General features: G+C 34.2%; 3 protein-coding genes across 3 annotated transcripts; 2 read left to right on the top strand and 1 right to left on the bottom strand.

The window, feature by feature from the left end:
• Positions 1-417: 417 nt before the first annotated feature.
• Positions 418-1,355, top strand: LOC108991809. The gene has a single exon (XM_018966197.2). The coding sequence runs from the start codon at positions 580-582 to the stop codon at positions 1,192-1,194; it is 615 nt and encodes a 204-aa protein (XP_018821742.1). The 5' UTR covers positions 418-579; the 3' UTR covers positions 1,195-1,355.
• Positions 1,356-7,306: 5,951 nt separating this feature from the next.
• LOC108991799 (LOB domain-containing protein 15-like) lies at positions 7,307-8,840 on the top strand. The gene is made up of 3 exons (XM_018966182.2): positions 7,307-7,786; positions 8,010-8,259; positions 8,363-8,840. The coding sequence occupies exons 1-3, from the start codon at positions 7,773-7,775 to the stop codon at positions 8,759-8,761; spliced, it is 663 nt and encodes a 220-aa protein (XP_018821727.1). The 5' UTR covers positions 7,307-7,772; the 3' UTR covers positions 8,762-8,840.
• A 5,722-nt stretch (positions 8,841-14,562) lies between these two features.
• On the bottom strand, positions 14,563-17,586 carry LOC108991945 (peroxidase P7). Its single transcript, XM_018966376.2, has 4 exons — positions 17,320-17,586; positions 15,767-15,958; positions 15,428-15,593; positions 14,563-15,227 (listed from the first exon to the last, which is right to left on the bottom strand). Exons 1-4 carry the CDS (start codon positions 17,527-17,529, stop codon positions 14,836-14,838), a joined length of 960 nt encoding a protein of 319 aa, XP_018821921.1. The 5' UTR covers positions 17,530-17,586; the 3' UTR covers positions 14,563-14,835.
• Between the last annotated feature and the right edge of the window lie 2,117 nt (positions 17,587-19,703).

Here is a 19,703-nt window from a genome sequence, read left to right as displayed (position 1 = left end):
TATCCAGTACTGACTAATAAATTCAGAAACAATTAATTAAGCTGATACGGTCGAAATAATACCTAGATATCAAATGAAAAAAGTTGAATGTACTTCATTCATTTGAAGCTTATAATCAAATTGATGCCACTCTTTAATATATATTTAATACGCATGCATTCAGTAATATTCTTATATCCATAAATTAAGGTAGTGTTTGGATGTTGAAGTGAGTTGAGTTGAGATGATAAAATATTATTAGAATATTATTTTTTAATATTATTATTATTTTAAGATTTGAAAAAGTTGAATTATTTATTATATTTTGTATTGAGATTTGAAAAAATTGTAATAATGAGTTGAGATGAGTTGAGATGAATTTGAAAACCAAACGAAACCTAAATAGGCCTCAGACAAGACAAGTAGCTGGCTAGACAGCTACTACGGATCGAAGACCTACAGCTAGCTAGCTTGCTCGCTCACTTGAATTTATTAGTCTATGTCCTCTAATAGTAATTACAGCTTCATTTTAGGATCCGAACCTTTCAGATCTGCAAACAATTGATCAAGAAGAAGCGAGAAATCCCTCAAATCCCCAAAATGCTGGGCGGGGATAGCCATAACCATCGACCCGAGCAGTCCCTCCATATGAAGGAGAATGACAAGTTCTTCTCAAGGCTCTTGTCCAAAGAAACATCCGTGGCCAACTCTTCTTGCAGGGTTCCTTACTATGGAAGAGAATCAGGTGCAGTTCCATTCATGTGGGAGTCACGGCCAGGCACCCCGAAACACACCTTCTCGGAGGCCTCTCTCCCTCCCCTTACACCCCCTCCTTCCTATCATTCCACTTCCAAGCAGTACTCCACGAAGAAGAACTCAAAGCCAAACCCATTCTACACCATTTTCCTCAAACTAACTTCGAGGAAGGCCCTTGTGTCTCCATCGTCATCGCTCTCATCGGTCTCGTCGTCGTCGTTGTCATCATGGTCGTCGGCATATAATTTATCACCGCCAGCTTCGATGAAACGAGAATATAATCTGGGGAGCTACTCTTCCTCATATTCAAGATCAACTACTTCAAGTACATCGTGCTTTGGTGCGAGGCATAAAACTTCAAATTGGTTCGGATGCTGCTACCCAATGAAGAATGCATTCTTGTCCATTGTAGGCCATGGATCATCAGGCCGAGGTACAGCCCAGGGACTTTATGTATGATGCTGATGTACGTAGGAACTTAATTATATCTTGTAGAAACTTTAATTATCATGTATGATGTTGGCTGTGTTCGACGTAGGTCGGCCTGAGGATCCATGGATCATTCAGTTTGCTCGTTGATATGATCATTAATGTTAATTTCATTTCCAAGGTTTCTATAACACAGGCCTAGGCCGAATTGAGGTAATCGCTCTCCTTTTGGTTGCCCATCGATCGATCCGGGTCTTGATGGTGTATGTCTCCCATCCGAGAGACTACTAATTTGGTTATATCTCCAACCAAAAGATCCAAATTTCCAATAACAAGCAACCACACCGATATCTATTATTTATTTATGCACCTAGCTAGCAAGACCCATATTTAAAACTCAAAAAGTACGTAGTAAATTAAAAAAATAAAATGATATAATATTAGAGATGTAAGTTATGAAAAATTGATTTTTTCGTGTGAATTTCATTGTTTTTATTCGAAGGGAGTAATTAGCAGAGCTTACCCCATCTTATAATTAACTATACAAATGATTTCTTAAAAAATATTCACTCAAAATTATAAATCTATTGATAAAAGTTTATATAAATATATATATATATATATATGTATAACATATCTTCTCAGCCATAATCAACCATAATGGTCTTAAATAATATCTTTAAGAATCCAAATAAAAATAAAATTCTAAAAACAATCAAATAAAGCTCTACAAAATAAATAATGTATGTTAGCTTAAGCGAAGGTCTCGCATGCATACAACGAATTCTTTAAATCACACTTCTCCCTCGATCGAATTAATGACCCACGCGAATCCGTAAAACCTCTCAAATTTTCGCTAGATGCATGTAATTATCACCTTCCACGGACATCTGTACATGTCCGGAGGGTCTCGAGAACTAATTGCATGCTTTCCCCTACGTACGGAAACACGCCAAAAAGCACCATCTCCTTGCTTAACATATGGCCTTTAGCCGATCACATAACCGATGGCCTACATCAATTTCTAACCAGCTTCAGATTTGAGTTTATAAATAGGGTATAGATATAGTTATTATTATTTTTTTAAAAGAGGGCGTCACCTCAAGTCTTATCATATTGAGAAAACCTCGTTTTTTAATGGAGGGAAGCCTTTAATAAGAAGTTTGCATGGGGAATAGAAGTATCCCAAAACTAATTGAACTTTAAAATTATAACGTCCCGTAAAAATACTATAATAGATACGTACAAACAGTATAAAGCAAACTAAACTACTTATAATAAGATTGTATCAACAAAAAATTAAGGACTAATGTGGAAAGCAAGGAAATGTACGTACATACGTAGCTCAACCCAGTATCAAAATACCCGAACTGTACTGAAGTAGCTGAGAGGGCCGGAGAGTGACAACATTTGAAAGTATTACAAGCCAAGACACGAACCATGTTGAATGGTTTCTTCTCTATATATAGACACGAACGCTGTTGAATGGAAAGAAAGTATATTATATGAAAGATGAATGTTATGCATCAGTTACTATTCATTCTCACACTCTACACTTATAATTTTTTTTTATAGAATATGAATGTATTTTTCATAAGGTGTATGAGTATTTTTCATAAAATATGAGATGAGATATTAACTGAGGAGAATAATTTTTATATATAAAAATGCATGATGTCATCCCAAATCGAAAAATTGAGTGGCATATATTATTGAACTAATTCAGTAATATAATGAGAGAGCCTGATTCAATCATGAGGTCTTATACACTTAGTAGCATAAGTCAAGCGGTTTTTCATCCTCAAACTTGGGTAGATAGTTATTGTATTTCACTAGTACGTATATATGCAGTACTGAGAGGAAAGAAGTTTCCCTTTTCATACTCTTCCATATATGCGTTTGCATTGATTATAAGGTTGAACATGGGTTTCAAACCGGCCCATCTTAACCGCAAGTTTGACTAGGATGTACTTGGAGGCTACTGTATATCGATATTAAACAAATATGTATAGAATGACATTTGTTATCGATAATTAATGCGTAGTAAATTAAAATTTGGAAGAAGATAGATGCGCCGGCATATTATATATATATATAGTCACTGTAATACTTTAATGACGTCTATTATTAATTTAATCATCGGAGACCTCACTCATACGCTCATTAATTGAGAATAATTTATTACCACTTTATTTAGAGTTTTTGTTTAACATGACAAGCAAATATTGCACCGTTGACATTAATATATATATATATACATATTTTCAAATGCTATTTTAATTATTTTCTATTACATGGCAAGAGACAAGTAACATGCAATTTGCCTTATTCCTTACATCTCGCGGCATTGCATGCTATGATTCAAGTCACGTAGTTAGGAAGCACTCCTTGAATAGCACTTCAAAAGTTATTAAGAATTATCGCAAGTATCAGTTTGCACATGATGAATAAAAAAGATTTAGACTAAAAGCAAATTAAAGATCCATATATATATATATGTAGAGTAATTTGAGGGATTTGGCTTGGGAAGTGCACTGTTGATCATGCTAATTACACACCGATCGAGGAAAAGCCCAAACAAAGTCTTTTGTTATCTTTACATAAAGAGCTTAAAAAAGTTGTAATAACAGAAATTAGAAAAAAATATTGCTTTTAGGGGTGAAAATTTTAGAAGCCAAACGATGGCCTCTCTCTCTCTCTCTCTCTCTCTCTCTCTCTCTCTCTCTCTCTCTGTGTTTGATTACAGCCCAATCTTCATCAATCACGAGTCAACAACGTCTTCTATCTGATCTGTACATTAAAGATCATGACCATACGTGTCCAGCTGTGGCCCAGCTAGAAAGCCATAGTTTGGACCGAAACGCCACCCAACCTTGCATTTATGCGTGCATGCTTTCAGGTCCCAGCTTGCTTTATTGATCACTTGGGAGATGGATCGACCAGATCATTTGCCATTTGTTTCATAAAACCTAGCTATATATCTAGCTAGGCCCCACCTTCGTTATTTATAAATTAACCTGATTAATTTGATATCATATGCCATACCTATTAATTTTAATTTTAGTCAATTTATGAAGTAGTTTTTATAATTTTCTTCGTAGGCTAGATGGAACGGCAGAAATCAAATGAAGAAAAGGAAGAAGAATATCGATCCGTTCTAGCTAAAAGCAAAAACTACAGCATATTTCCGGCGGGCCGGCGGGGGTAATGAATAGATTAATTAATGATACATGATGTATAACTTCCTGTAAATTGTAAGTGATCTATAGGCCAGCCGAATACACCAATCGTCCGTAGAAATTAAATGTAGGTACAAACCTTTTATGCATATGACTGATCAAAGATATAATTAATTGATTAATTACTCTGATATACTAACTAGATGATCAATCACGGCCAGTGACAAACAAATATGTCTATTTATTTAAACTGTTTGAATGCTCTAATTAATATTGTAGTAAGAATCGAGGCCGGCCGGACACTTTAATTTTCTTTTCAATGATTGTACCTACATACATTTCATGAACTTGAAAATCTTAATTAGAGTGAGATATATATATATATATATATATATGAAATGTGCCAACAATATTATTTATTAATATTGTCGTTAGTGTGAATTTAGATAACATTAAATATTAGATAAATACTGTACATACAACTTAATTTATATGTCCACCTCTTTTCTAACTGACACTCTCAAATTCAGATAAGAATTTAAATTCATATTTTTATTAAAAACATTGCCAAATTGACTCTAATTATATGGTCACGCGTCGACACTAGAGAATATATAATATAAGTGATATTAATTTAGAAAATCCAACGGAAGATATATAAGCATTAATAATATTGCTAAACAAATGCAGCTCTTTGAAAATTACTAGAAATCTAGCTAGATACAGTCCAATCCAATTAATGAAATAATATATCAATAATAATATTAGTCCTAAGTTTTCTCACTTGCACGACCAGTCATCTTCTTATACTCGTATATATAACCTCACCACACCCACCCATGCACACATGACATACAAAGAGCGATAAAAAGATTCATGCACGGTCTTTTCAGGCGGAAGGGCTAATGTCTAGCTACGAGAGTTACGGTACTTAGGCCCCAAGTTCATGCACAAGTTATAGTTGTTTTTATGAGCTAGATGACTCCCATGAATTTTGACCCATAGAGATTTAATTGAAACGAATGTCTGTTTGGTATAGAAAAGTTGAAAATGTGTGACACGCGGTCTTGGATCTAAAATTTAATTGGGGACTTTTAAAGACCATGTATAAATGAAATTGGAATATATATATATATATATATATATATATTATATATATTTTCTTTCGTGGGGTTTATTTAGGCTTTAGAGATCTAAGGTCAAGCAATTGACTGCACGTATGTACCTGTGGCGGAAGTTGGGTGAGTGGTGGTTTTGGATTCGGTGCAAATAGAAAAGAGGAGATCAGGATCAGTGAAAGTAGTGAGAAAGTTAGGTTAGGGATGAGAGAGCAATGGGGCGTTGTGTTAGCCTTAAAATACGGGTCAAACAAGAATGGATGGTGCCATTTCCTTACAATCTAAGCAAACTTGTCAATTTATTTATTCCCTAGCTAGCTCCAAATACACCCTTCTCTTCATTTTCCCTCCCTTTCATCACCCACTTTGATATAACTCCTCAGAACCACAGCCAAACAAAATTCTTTGCTTTGGTATTCTCCATGAATTAAAAGAGAGTTAAAAAAAAAGAAAAGAACCCATTCAGCAGTACTAGATTCTTTCTGCCTTACCTCACTAATGTTTGGTTTATTGCGTATTGGAATTGCTCAAGTTTTTTTTCTTTGGATGAGAACGTTTCGATGTATTAATTGTTGCTGCTGATAAATGCAGCTTTGGTACTATAGGACAGCCCTTTAATTGAAGAAACTGTCTAGCATTTATACGTATGGTGCATGCATGTTAAATATATATATATATATATATATATATATATATATATAAGCATGCGTGCACCGTGTTGTTTCGCTCGCTTAGACTAATTCGGCGAGTTAGAGATACATAGACCAGAGATTAATAAGAGAATGACGAGCGAACAGTTATAAGCGTTGACAACGCTAGCTATATAGACCGATCGATCATGCATGTGTCTGAAATTGAAGTAGCTAGCTGAAATGAAAACAACTATTCAAGCTTCTTTAACCACGATGCTTTCCTTATAGGATAATGTGGGTGAGATGTCTTGAAATCAGCAGCTTTATCCATCAATCTATTCCCCTTAAACACCAAATTAAAGACAATCAACTTATCTTGAAGCTGGGTGTTCAATCTTTTTCTCTGGACGTCATTTGAAAACTTAGGGTAATTATATTAATTTATGGAATAAGCTGCTAGCTAGCTCCTTCAAGCTAGTGGCGGCCGTGCGTGAGCTTCCGGGCTATTCAATGGAGCAGTTAAAAGTTGGCCGGATCAGATCAATCATGTTAATCGATTTTAGGAAAAAAAAAAAAAAAAAGAGACAAATAAGGGGAATTAACACTGGATTTCAGAAAATGGCTAGTACTGATCTCGTTAACTAGCATTTGCCCAACATTAATGCCTTCTGGACACGAAATTAATGCAAAAATATTTATTTGTGACAAATAATTTATTAAAAAATAACTATTTTATTTTAAAATAAGTCAATTCTGACCGTAATTTTTCTTGTAATGAAACTAGTAAAAGTTGTTCCCACGTACTTATAATGTAGCTAATTAAAACAGTTGTAAAGAAAACTCATCCGATCCCATTTTTGATAAATTATTAATTATGAAAAGATATTTTAAAATGATGCAGGAGCAGTACTCGTCGTCACTGGGTTTGCATTTACAGAAGAGATTGCGGGTTCTTCACGGCGATCTGATGCTGATATTAAATTTCATTTTCGTAACTAGATCCCAGGTATCAGGTATGGTCTTCTTAATCAAGGCGCGCGGGTCTTGATTTTGACAAGTAACTAACATGTCAAGTAATGTAAGCATATATATGATGATCATGTAATCAGCATACCCTATAAAAGAAACATGTTCAGTTTCTGATCATGAATATTATAGAATAATACCATTTAGTTCTCCCCTGAGAAAGAAGAAGCAAGACCCACATGCAGCAATGGACTGGGTTCGGATGGTTGATTCAAAAGTCAAAACACATTTAAGGACTCACACGTGAGCAAGCAGTGCACAGAGCTGGCATTTATACATCTCTCTCTGTCTCTCTCTGTCTCTCTCTCTCTCTCAGTTTCTCCCCCATTGATGCGCTCTGTCAAAGCGGACTTCTGCGTCTCTGGAAAACTACTATTCCTGAAAACCTCGTACATCAAGCTGGGAGCTCCATACCCTTACCAATAAACAAACAAAATTTACCTTCTTTCTTAGTTTAGCCTGTCTTATATATATCCCTAATCCCTTTTGTCAATTTCTTTTATAAATAAACACTGGACCACTTGCCCCCTTTACCTTGCCTTTTAAGCACACTATTCTCCCTCATTAATTTTCCTTTCGTCTCGCTTCAAACCCGCTCTCTTTCTCGCTGATCAGCAAGCAAGTCCACATCCATACCCAGAGAGCATGCCTGAATGTCCAGAGAAAGGTAAGGAGTACTACAGCTAATCTCTCTCTGCACAGATAAGAAACCCTAGATTTCTGATTTTTTATTTTATTTTTATATCGACAGCACATTTTTGTCTTTATATTTTCGGTGCATTATGAGCTCAAATGACAATTTCCTGTATCAATATATAATATCCGTGAGTCGTAATTTTGATATGGTTATTAGTATGATTTTTTATGATCTTATGCTTCATTTCTACTAGGGAGAGATTTGATGAGATAGGCAAAAGGATCAAGAGAGAAACCGATGCTTCTTCTCATGTGGGAAGAAGACACATGTTAGGTCCACCTGGAACCCTCAATACGATTACACCATGCGCTGCTTGTAAGCTCTTGAGACGAAGGTGTGCCCAAGAATGTCCCTTTTCTCCATACTTCTCCCCCCATGAACCACAAAAATTCGCTTCTGTTCACAAGGTCTTTGGTGCCAGCAACGTCTCAAAGATGCTAATGGTGACAACCCTAATTCGTCATGATGGTCATCCTTGATAAACACCCTAGGCACTAGTACTCGTTCTAGATTGAAATTAATAGTTTCTTGAATGGTTTGATTCAGGAGGTACCGGAGAGTCAAAGAGCCGACGCTGCAAATAGTCTTGTCTACGAGGCCAACGTGAGGCTGAGAGACCCGGTCTATGGGTGCATGGGGGCCATCTCGGCTTTGCAACAGCAAGTTCAATCTTTACAAGCTGAACTCAATGCAGTAAGGGCCGAGATACTCAAGTACAAATACAGGCAGGATGCTAATATCATGTCCTCTTCTCAACATTTGGCTTTGCTCACTTCTTCTGGGGCTGTTTCGGTTGCAGCACCTCCACCAACTCCGCCACCACAGCCCTCACTTCCTCCTCTTCCTCCTACTTCCTCCTCTTCTTCCATTTACACCCAACAAACCAGTACTGCTGCCGACTATAGTACCATTTCAAGTGACAATATTGGCTCCTATTTTGGTTAATTTCCTAGACCGAAAAGAATCTCATTTTTTTTTTTTTTCTGTATTATGATTTATGAATTAAATCAAGTTGAACTGGAATAAGCTGCTAAAGTAAGAAAGTTTCTAATATTATTGGATGCTTCGTTTGTTTGTTTGTCTTTGGAAAGGGGATATATAGTACTTTAAATCACAGATTAGATTTGTTATCACCAGGATATCTCATTATCTTGATATTGTAACGTCACGCGCGTACGTATTCCTTTTAAATTACTGATTTCGTTAATTTCGGAAAGCAACAATTTTAGCAATTTTAGCTGGGGAGAATATATATATATATATATATATATATATATTAATCGTCTTCCGGTTCTATGTTTATCAAGATCGAATTAGCCTAAATTAAGAAAGCCCAGTCAAATCGTGCATACGGGGGCCGTTTTGAACTATATATGGATATATAGGGAATTACGACGTCGTCCTAAAGTTACTCCGGTGAGTCCTAATCTAGACTGTGCTGGGAATCATGTATTAAACTATGTAGAGTACACACAGCACATGCAGCCTGATCAGTTCATGATGAGTACATGTATGCATGTTTGCACATGATAGTTGGTGGTGCATTGGAGGATCTGAGCTGTTGTTTGAAGTTAGGGGAGACAGAAGGTATGGTTTTGATGCTCCCAATGTATGTTAGAAACTTCATTCTTTAAGTAATAATTCTTGGTATCATATTTGAAAAATATGCAACATGTGGCATTTATAGTTCGACTTAATTTGTCACGTCTCGTTGTACTGATCATGACCCAGCTAGCTAGCTTGTAACGGATTCACGTTAACATTAATTAATTGGAACCATGAAAACTCGATCTGCAGCCTGAAGATCATAACTTTGGCGCATGATTTCAGAATTGTTCACAATAGATCGAGATTTCGTTAAGTACGTACCGGGCCGGGGTTATTGCATGGTAGAATGAAAGTACGTAGAATAAAGCTAGCTAGGAATTTCTCTTCTTCCTACTTATAATTGAAGCTACGTACGTACTTCATGATGGAGTAGATAATTTATATGTATTAATTTGTTGGACTGTCAATGGTCTAGCCAGCTAGATTAATATTTTCTCAATACTGTTGGGTTTCCTTGGCGTGTGGATTTCAACAGTTGTACTGGCCGAGGGAGGAAAGAGAACCTAATAAATTATGTAAGCAATTAGAAATTAAGCTATGGGGAATTCCGTTGCCTTCACTATTTCCCATCTTCTCTTTAATTAACTTACTTTTATTTCAATGCAACTCTCATGATCTTTCTCATTCAAGCCTCAGGAAACCATATTATTATATATTGAGAGAGAAGATCATATATGGAATTTGGCCGGTCTCGTGTCATGGTCGCTTAAGATAGCAGCACCTTTCTTTGTCTTTGTACATCGAATATCTTGATCTCTCGGTTAACTTTTCTTATTAAAAATCATCGACGGAATTTTTTTATTTTTCTAGCTGAGTCGACCTTCCTCTTTTTAATTCCCACCATAAGATTATGCTGGCCTCCTTTATGCAATTATAAGAGATCAGGTGATCGGGAACTGCTCTAAAGGAAAGGGTTTTCTTTAAAATTGAATTTCATGAATAAAAAATACACATGCATGCTAGCTTGCTAGTAGCTAGCTAGGTTAATTAGTTAATTAAGGCAAGGTGATCAGGAGTACATGCATGCATGCAGTGCGTTAGGTTTTGTTTATATGATTAGTACGAGCTCTTCATTTATTACGAGTGATCTCGAACTTGTCGTTGCATGTGAAGGGAGGATTTCCAAGGTCTTATCTATTCGCCGAGCATGCATGCATGTTTAGATTACTCATGCTTGCTTACGAACATCTATTTTATCGATCATGCGCGCAACAACCAATAGCAAGAAAAGGCAAGCTAGCTAGTTGTAAACATCTTTCAGGCATGAGTCATAAATGATCATAATTGTTAAGAGCTTATTTATAATTTATGTCTTTGTAGTCATATATATCGCGCAAACAGGTGATTTTAGCTCAAAAAGGCTTCGGGTGTTTTAATTTGATCCTCGAGACACAGCCAAATTCATTGATCTGGATAATGGGCATGTGAAATCACTATTTGTATCAAAAGTTTAAACTAATAATTTTTATTATTTAATTTATATCTTAACACTCTCTTTTACGTATTAGATAGACTCTCCCTTAATGAGTATGCCCATGACGTGAAATATTTAATTAAATGGGATAGAGTGTAGGGTTTGGGTTCGGGTCTCAAGACCTCTATTTTGATACCATATGAAATTACCATTTGTTTCAAAAGCTTAAACTGATTGAAAGATATAGATTTTATTATTTAATTTATATTTTAACACCAATAATTCATTTCCCAGTCGTCGTAACAAATAATGAAAAATAAATAAAGAAGCACCGATCGACTAGAACATAGGTTTATGCACTTCGGTTTATCTCGAATTTGGGACACTAATTAGTAATATATATATATATATATATATATATATATACACACACACACATATATGAGAAATTTTGTTATTATACTCTCTAATTTATACCACTCACTTTGTCCCTTGATGTGGTATCATAACGTGGTGCCACATGACTTATTAAAAAAAATAAAAAATATACAAGCATAAAATTGTAGAAGGAATATAGAATTTTAGTGATCTTCTTCTAGTTTTTTGTAGTTTTTGGCATCATTTTATTTTGAATATATACTTTTTTAATAAGCCATGAGGTATTATAGTGTCACGTCAAAAACAAAGTGAGTGGTATAAATCATGGGCATATAGCAATTAATATATATCTATATATATGTATATAGTTGTGGCATATAATTAGCAAACAAGGAATGAAATTAATCTGGGCGTGCAATTACTAACTTCATTTAACAGATAGACCGATCGATTAATTAACCAATGTGACAAATAATTCATCGCGCTATATAATTATAATATTTTTCATCATCAGGAGAGAATGTAAATAATTCGCTACTCATTACGGTTTTAGATTTTAGTTTTCGTGAGTCTGAAACGATAATATAATATATATATATATATATATATATATATATTGTGTGCGTGTGCGTGTGCGTGTGCGTGTGCGTGTGTCAATGATGTAGATATATATCTTTATATAGCGAAGTGGATTGATCAGAAAAAAGGTAAACGAGAGAAGGGAAAAGTATAAAATACGAAGCACTTTCTCACGTCTAAATATCTAATAAGATCCAAGTAAAAAGGCCGGGATGAAAGCTGGGAATATTGCATACATACATACATATATATACATATATATACACACATACATCGTACCTTCTCCGGAAAATTAAATGTTGTAATATTCATGATGATGATGATGATGATGAGTGGAACTGTGAAAGGAATTTGAAGTTCGCATATACAACATGATCTAAAGAATATTCATCATGATGTACAATCCAATTATAATAACATGATGATAATCTGATCAACATGACTTGTTTTTTTTAACATAATCTCGACACGGAACTTCATTTTCTCTTGATCTTCCATTAACCAATAAATAAGTGCTGCAAAATCTCGGACTTCTGTGATCACATTAACCAATAAATAAGAAGTACTAAATTAATCAACTTGACCAATGTCTAGGCATCTCTCTCTCTCTCTCGCACATGTCTGCACTCGAATCTCGATGGAAGAGAGACAGATTGGTTGTAATTCACGTCCAGAAATATCATTTCATATATGATCCCTCTTATGCAATGAAAGTCACGATCGATAAAATTATGATCCCTCTTCTCTAATTTAGACTAGGCAGCTCATGAATTCTTTATAATTTTATTAGAACTTCTAAACTGACTTTAAAAGAATCACAAACACATGACCATCGATACATGAAGATCAAAATCATATATATATATATATATATATATATATATATATATATAAAATCTATCTTTTCACCGCGCATGGCATTCATGTCAGCAATAATGCATGGGCCGGATAATTTTTTTTTTTCCTTCTTAACAGCTAATTTTTATATAAGCAATAATGAAAATTAAGCTTAGCTAGCTAGAAAAGCTTGGACATGATGGCGCTCCTCCTCCTCCTCCTCCTGAAACAGCATAGTTAATTAATTAGGTAGATCAAAAGCTTGGCCATGTATATGTCGTAGGGTCAAAGAGATAATATATATCATCATATCATATCATATCACTTTCTTAGTTATCAGAACACCAAAAGTTTTGGTTTTGCGATGGACTCCCCCAGTTTCAGGTTTCGTCAAGTTGAATATTGTAGATGGGTGAAATTTGGGCAACAAAGGTATTTGTGGTGGGGGGTAATCCGAAACTCGAGGGGATTGGATTGTAGGTTTTTTTGCCGAGTTTTGTTATGTACAAGTAAGTTTGCGTATTAATACTGTTGTCTTCATATTCTAAATTCAAATTAGTACTATTTTCAATAAAGTTTACTTTCTGATCAATCATATTAAATGAGTGCGCAGAATCGCTTACGTGAAATTTGTGCATTTTGGACTTGCATATATCATTTTTTTTATAAGTACTGTAGATAAAGTCTATATAAAAGTCAACCCAAGAAAAACATTAACCCTCTAATAATCTATCAACGGATGAAACCGTTAATCAATCTGATTACAAAATTAGGAATAGGGTTCATCCTTGCATCTAATAAAACTGGATTTTCCGTTCTCTACCTGACTAGAGAGATCAGATCAGATCATATAATAGTCCGAAAGCAGGGTGTAGAGTGTAACCGGGATTAGGCAGCTACAAAAGAAAAGAATATGAGCTCTCTATATATATAACCTTTAAGAATGAGCCTCAGCCCATTCGTAGTATGAGATCTTTAAATTGGAATGAGTTTCGGGCCACTAACTACGTTTAATGTCCATCAAGCCCAAACACCGCAAAAGCCCATCGGCATTACGAGTTGATTGACATTGTCAGACGGTACTGTCGAAATCTGAGAATAGCCTGATAATTGATAATTAGGACTACGTCCACAGATAATTTCTATTCTACCGAACATTTCAAATCTTTATTTTTTAATTTTTTTTTTTTACTTTTACTTTTACTATTTTTTTTTAACTATTTACATATTTTTTAAATATAAAAAAATTATATATTCATTTAAAAGTACTTACTTAATTATTAAATAAAAAAAAATTAAAAAAAAATTCGGTGGCCACTATCGGTGACCACTTTCCGTGGGAAAAACATTTCCCTTGAGACAATGCTAGTGATCTGCTGGGATCCCGTTCAAATTTTTTTTTTTTAATAATTAAGAAAATGTTATTTAGTAATATTGAGTTTTTTTAAAAAAAAAAAAAAATTAAAAGTGTTAAAAAAACGATGTGAAAAAAATAAAAAATATATTTAAAACTTTTTTTTCCACATCAATTTTTTAACATTTTTAATATTTTTTTTAAAAATCTCAATATTATTAAACAACATTTTCATAATCACTAAGTAAAACAAAAAAAAAGCAAGCGGGAAAATTGAACGAGATCCCTACCATTTTCCTTTATAATTAATATTAAGGTGGAGAATTATTTTTACCATTTCGATCCCAAATTATGTGACGTTGCTTTTTTATTTCGTCCATAAAATATAGTTTATTTTTCAACTAAAATTTAAAATAATCTTAAATTTAGTTTAATATTATCTAATTTCTATGTTATCATCACTGTATTTTCAATAAATATTGTCCACACTTTCATTCAATCATCTTGTCCTATATTTATTATATATATATATATATATGTTCTCTAAGCATTATAATAAAAGCTAGCTTCTCTCCATTAAACAGTACTAAAACGAAAATCACAAATTTCTTTTTAATTTCAATCCTATATACTTGATCGATCCCAAAGTACTGCACTGATCAAGCGTTTCTCTCTACCACATACATATAAAGTGGTGATCATCATCGCCACTGGTACATACGTTTCACACAAAACATCACAAGCACCATATATTATATTTTATGCTGAAAGGAAAGCTTCTAATTAAATGGGTGGGTAATTTATTCTGAATCCGAGAACAAAAGACTCGATCCTAGCTACTAGGTACGTCTAGTTCAACCTCCTACAGTTCTTTCTAATCTCTCCCTTTGATCCGGTGAGGGGTTTGATATCTCCCATCTTGATCATGGCAGCAACAAAATCAGATTGGAAATTGCTGGGATTGTTGCTGTAAGTGCGTACAATGGAATCTGTGGATCCACCATTGAATAGTTGCTGGTCAGAGTGAAGAAGTCCTCTGTTTTGGAGTAGGTTCTTGTGGTAGTTATTGTCAAACACTGTTGAAGTTTGGACATCAAGAGGTGCCAGATTGTTGTCCCCTGTACCATTGGTTCTTGGGCAGTTTGATTGCCTTGTTCTAGCAAATGAAGGGTCGATGTTGGTCTCGTTGTATATGCGAGCTCTGAAGGATGTGCACCTTGCTTGCCCAATTGTGTGAGCCCCTGCTTGTTTCACGTACAAACCCATGCACGAATGATCAGTTGGATTTTAACATTCAAATATACAATTACTAATTTACTTCACAAAGTATATATTAAAAAGGTTGGGAAAGCCGACAGTAGTATTAATTAATCATGTTACAATAACATAATGTGCAATTGAACGATGTAATAAAAAAACAGGAGACAGAGAGAGATCAGACCAGCTAAAGCCACCATGTCCCTGGTGGAAAGCCCAACGTTACTAAATGTAGAGATGAGTTGGTTTAGGTTAGAAGTTGGAGGAGGAATGCCGTTATTGGCAGCAGATTGGCTTGCAGTCCTAGCGTCTCTCCTTCCAAGTTTTACATCCCAATTGGGTCCCCCAAGCTGCAAAAAGAAAAAAGGAACATGTCATCTATTGCCTGCATATATATATATATATATATATATATATCATGCATAAATATTGGGTCCTGAATTATTGTGTAGCTAGCTAGACATTTAATGCAATAATATGGAAGCTGGAAAGGTAAATCGACCAAATGAACATATATACGTACAGTGACAACGGAATCGCGAGCAGCAATGGCGAGTATGTCGGCACAAGAGACCACACCGGGACACACATTCTCCACTGCAGACTTTACATCATCGATAACATTGAATCCCCTGGCTGAGTTCCGATTGGGAACCGCATTCTTCTCTCCTCTCAAGCTGGACGTGTCATCAAGCAGAATCGAGCCGTCACATCCCTATCATCGATGATCAAGTATTATATATCTACTGTTAATTTGAGCTAATACTGATTTAGCAGATCGATCGCCAATGTGAGTCAACCATATATATATAAAAATATATATATATATATATATATTCTGGGTACGTATAAGCAAGTCAAACAAATATGTTCCAGCAATAAATTATATTAAAAACCATGAAAGGGGAAATTAAACAAAGTAAAGCAAAGTTCATGTCGGCATACATGATTCATTTTAAAGACTTGCGGGTTTAGAATCATCCTTTTTCCTCTTCTGGGAACTTTCTCGGAAAGGAGTACCATTCATTGAAAAACAAAGGGCTCAAAACTCTGTTTTACTTTTGAAAAATACTATTTAATTATCATCATTTATACCACACACTAATATGTATTTTGTCATTTTTATTATTCTATTTAAATATACATATTTACACATAAATATATATTTAAATAGAATGACAAAAATGACAAATTATATGTTGATGTGTGATGTGAGCATGATAAATAACATTTCTCTTTACTTTTTAATCACTACGTTACATAATTAATTAATTAATGCTTTTTCAGCATAGTTATCTGAAAATTATCCCCAACAATTAAACACTGAAATAACATAAGAACACGGTCTTCTTAGATATAGACATTGATTAGTGACATATACAAGCAATGAAGGCGACTTCAAGTATAGCTGGTTGTTTGTTTGTTTCTACCCTGGTTTCTCAGCCATAAGTTTGCTTCAATAAAACAGGAGGTTCTGTCCTCCAAATTTTATATATATATATATATATATATAAAGGCGACTTCAAGTAGTAGGCTTTGCTGCATACGATGTGTGGCAGTTAATTTGGACGTTGAGCTAGCTCGGGTTGTGAAAATATGCGACTATATCCATATATGCTGTTTAAAAAGTTTAATGCTGATAAAATTTTAGGACATACAAGTCTTGCGCAGTCTATTTTAAAAAAATGAGATTTATTATTAAAAAAATTATTTTACATGTATATTTCAAATGAATAATTCTATATACAACCGTGAAGTGCGTAAATGTCACGTAATCGCTTTGAAAAAGAGTGAGGTCTACTATTAAAAAATTAATTTTTTTCATGTAAGTTTCATATTTTATTCACTTTTTTCAAAATGATTACGCGGCGACTATACAATTCAAGATTGCAAATATATTTTCTCCTTTCAAATTTATCAAAATTTTTTCAAAAGAAACATGCATGCAGCTCGGGGAACGTCATTTTCGCCTAGAAAAATGCTTAGAAAAAAAGGATAACGCGCGTGCCGTCCTCGCGATCATGATTTAAACAGGGAATGTCGATCGGTTTGCAATTGGGAGGAAAAAAAACTTACATTGACGAAGCAATCATGGAAGAATAAGCGGAGGAGAGAGGCACCCATTCGGGTTTCCTTGGATATTGCAGACTGCACTGTGGATTTGACAGTGGAAAAGAGCTTTGGACAAGAGCTGGAATAAAAACCAGTTGAAAGTTGAGCGTTGATGCTTCCCATGAATAACAACAGGAAAGCTAAAGTGAAAATGGGAGAAGAAGAAGCAGCCATTGATGGAATAGTATGTGGAAGTATGAGTAGTGGTGGAATTTTAATGTGTGCGTGTTTTGTGGTGGAAAGGAGATGTCACAACGTGGGATTTTATAAAGAGCGTTATCAAGGGAACCAAAGTCGACACTAGGTGACCTAACACGTAGACTCTTACTGCATGGAATCTCTACGTGTGGAATTGTCAACAAGTAAAAAACAAAAGGGAATATCAATCATAAATAAAAAAAAGATAGATATAACTAAAGGGTGAGAACGCGGCTTTGATCTTTCGAAAAAGTAGTGCTGCAAATTAAGACTTGGTGACGTGGTGGGGTAACGATTTGTTGAGGATTCTTAATGCATATAGACTATTCAAAATACTACTAGTTCTGATTAAAACTGATGATCAGGTCCCATTAATTTTAATATTAGATTGCTTATCTTTCATGTCTAAATAATTTCGTTCTGGCCGCCGGGTCAGAGATCGATCGAACATCATGATCGATATTGATTATGAATGGTATCGATCATATATGAATTAAAGGTAAATCCTAGCTAGCTTTTTCACTTCATTCAAATTAATTAGAGACAAAATATTTGACTTTGAATCTGAAGTACAACTTTAGCATCTTTGTTTGGTAAATATTCCAAGTAGGAAATTAGAACGCCTTTTTGAACCCGTTAATCTTTGCAAGCCAGGATCAGCTTCCAATTAAGTACTAATTAACTAGATATATATACAACGTACAAATCATCCGGCCTTTCCTTAAACTCCGAGTTTTAAACGACACATGACACACACACACACACACACGAATATATATGTTACCTAGAGCGCCTAGCTAGCTCATGGCTCTACATGACCAACGTCTAACAACTCAATAGTAGTACCACTTGATCTTGATCTTAATTAACACTTGATCGACGATATATGCGTTTGCTTTGACAATTCCCTAGCTGCATGAGCTTACTCGCTGCATTTCTTCACCAGATTGCTAGCTTACGGCACTAGATCATCTGACACAGTTAGTTAATTAATTAGTAATCAGGAAATAAATACTAAAAATACTGATTGATTGATCAATAATTATGAACTTAAAATTGTTAGTATATAGTTTAAACTTTAAAACATGAAGTACTGGCCGTGGCCGTACTGGTATATATATTAAACCAAGTAAAAAATTATATATCATGTACATGAGGAGAATTATAATTCGATGCATATATATATATATATGTGTGTGTGTGTGTGTGGTGTTTCATTTCTCATAATTCCATGCATGTGTATATATATATACACACACATATATCATGTTATATATGTTTGTAGTACTTCTGATCTGCTAGATATATAATATCTAGCACAGGCATACATTATAATACAAATAAACGACTACTCGCGATTATTTTCTATCGTACTAACAATACTCCGATTCTTGCTGCATGATGGTTGAGAAGAATTAGAACTGGTTTAGTTACACTAAATTAAACTATCTCATCTCATTTTATATAATTATTATAATTTTTTCAAATTCACGTATAAAATATAATAAGTAATTTAATTTTTTTTAATTTTTAAATAAAAATATTATTAAAAAATTATATTATAATAATATTTTATTTAATTTTTAACAAAATATTTTATTTTATTGCATATGAATTACGTAATTAAACGAAACCTTAAAGAACTTTAATTATATAAAAATTCAACTACGCATGACTACCAATGGGAATTAATGATCATGATGTGGATATATATATAGATCAGTACGTAGCATGCATATCGTTATCATATATGCAGTAACGAGGAGTTGCATCCTAGTCGAATTACAAAAGCTAGAAATTGGTGATTGAACCAATATTATTAACGTAATTAATTAGTCATGTGTCTAGCAGCTAGCAAGCAATATTACTATGCATGGCTTCAGATAGAGAATCGTCCGATCAACATTAACAGAAATGCTTTTACGACTCGAATTTGGATTTCGAAATATTTGTGTCTCAAATGAGATTTTTTTTAATTTAATAATTAAAGAAGTGTTCTTTTATTGATGTTATAAATTTTTTATTATTTTAAATATTTATAATGATTAAAAAATACATGAAAAAAAATTACTTTTACTTTTTCGGTGAATTCACGGACTACATCTCTAGCAGTGCTCATCAAATAATGAGTATTACTGTAGAGATAATAT

This window comes from Juglans regia, chromosome 7 (assembly GCF_001411555.2).
Source record: "Juglans regia cultivar Chandler chromosome 7, Walnut 2.0, whole genome shotgun sequence".
NCBI classification, from domain to species: Eukaryota; Viridiplantae; Streptophyta; class Magnoliopsida; order Fagales; family Juglandaceae; genus Juglans; species Juglans regia.
The sequence above is the reverse complement of the archived record's forward strand: the minus strand, read 5'-3'. Positions and strand labels throughout refer to the sequence as shown.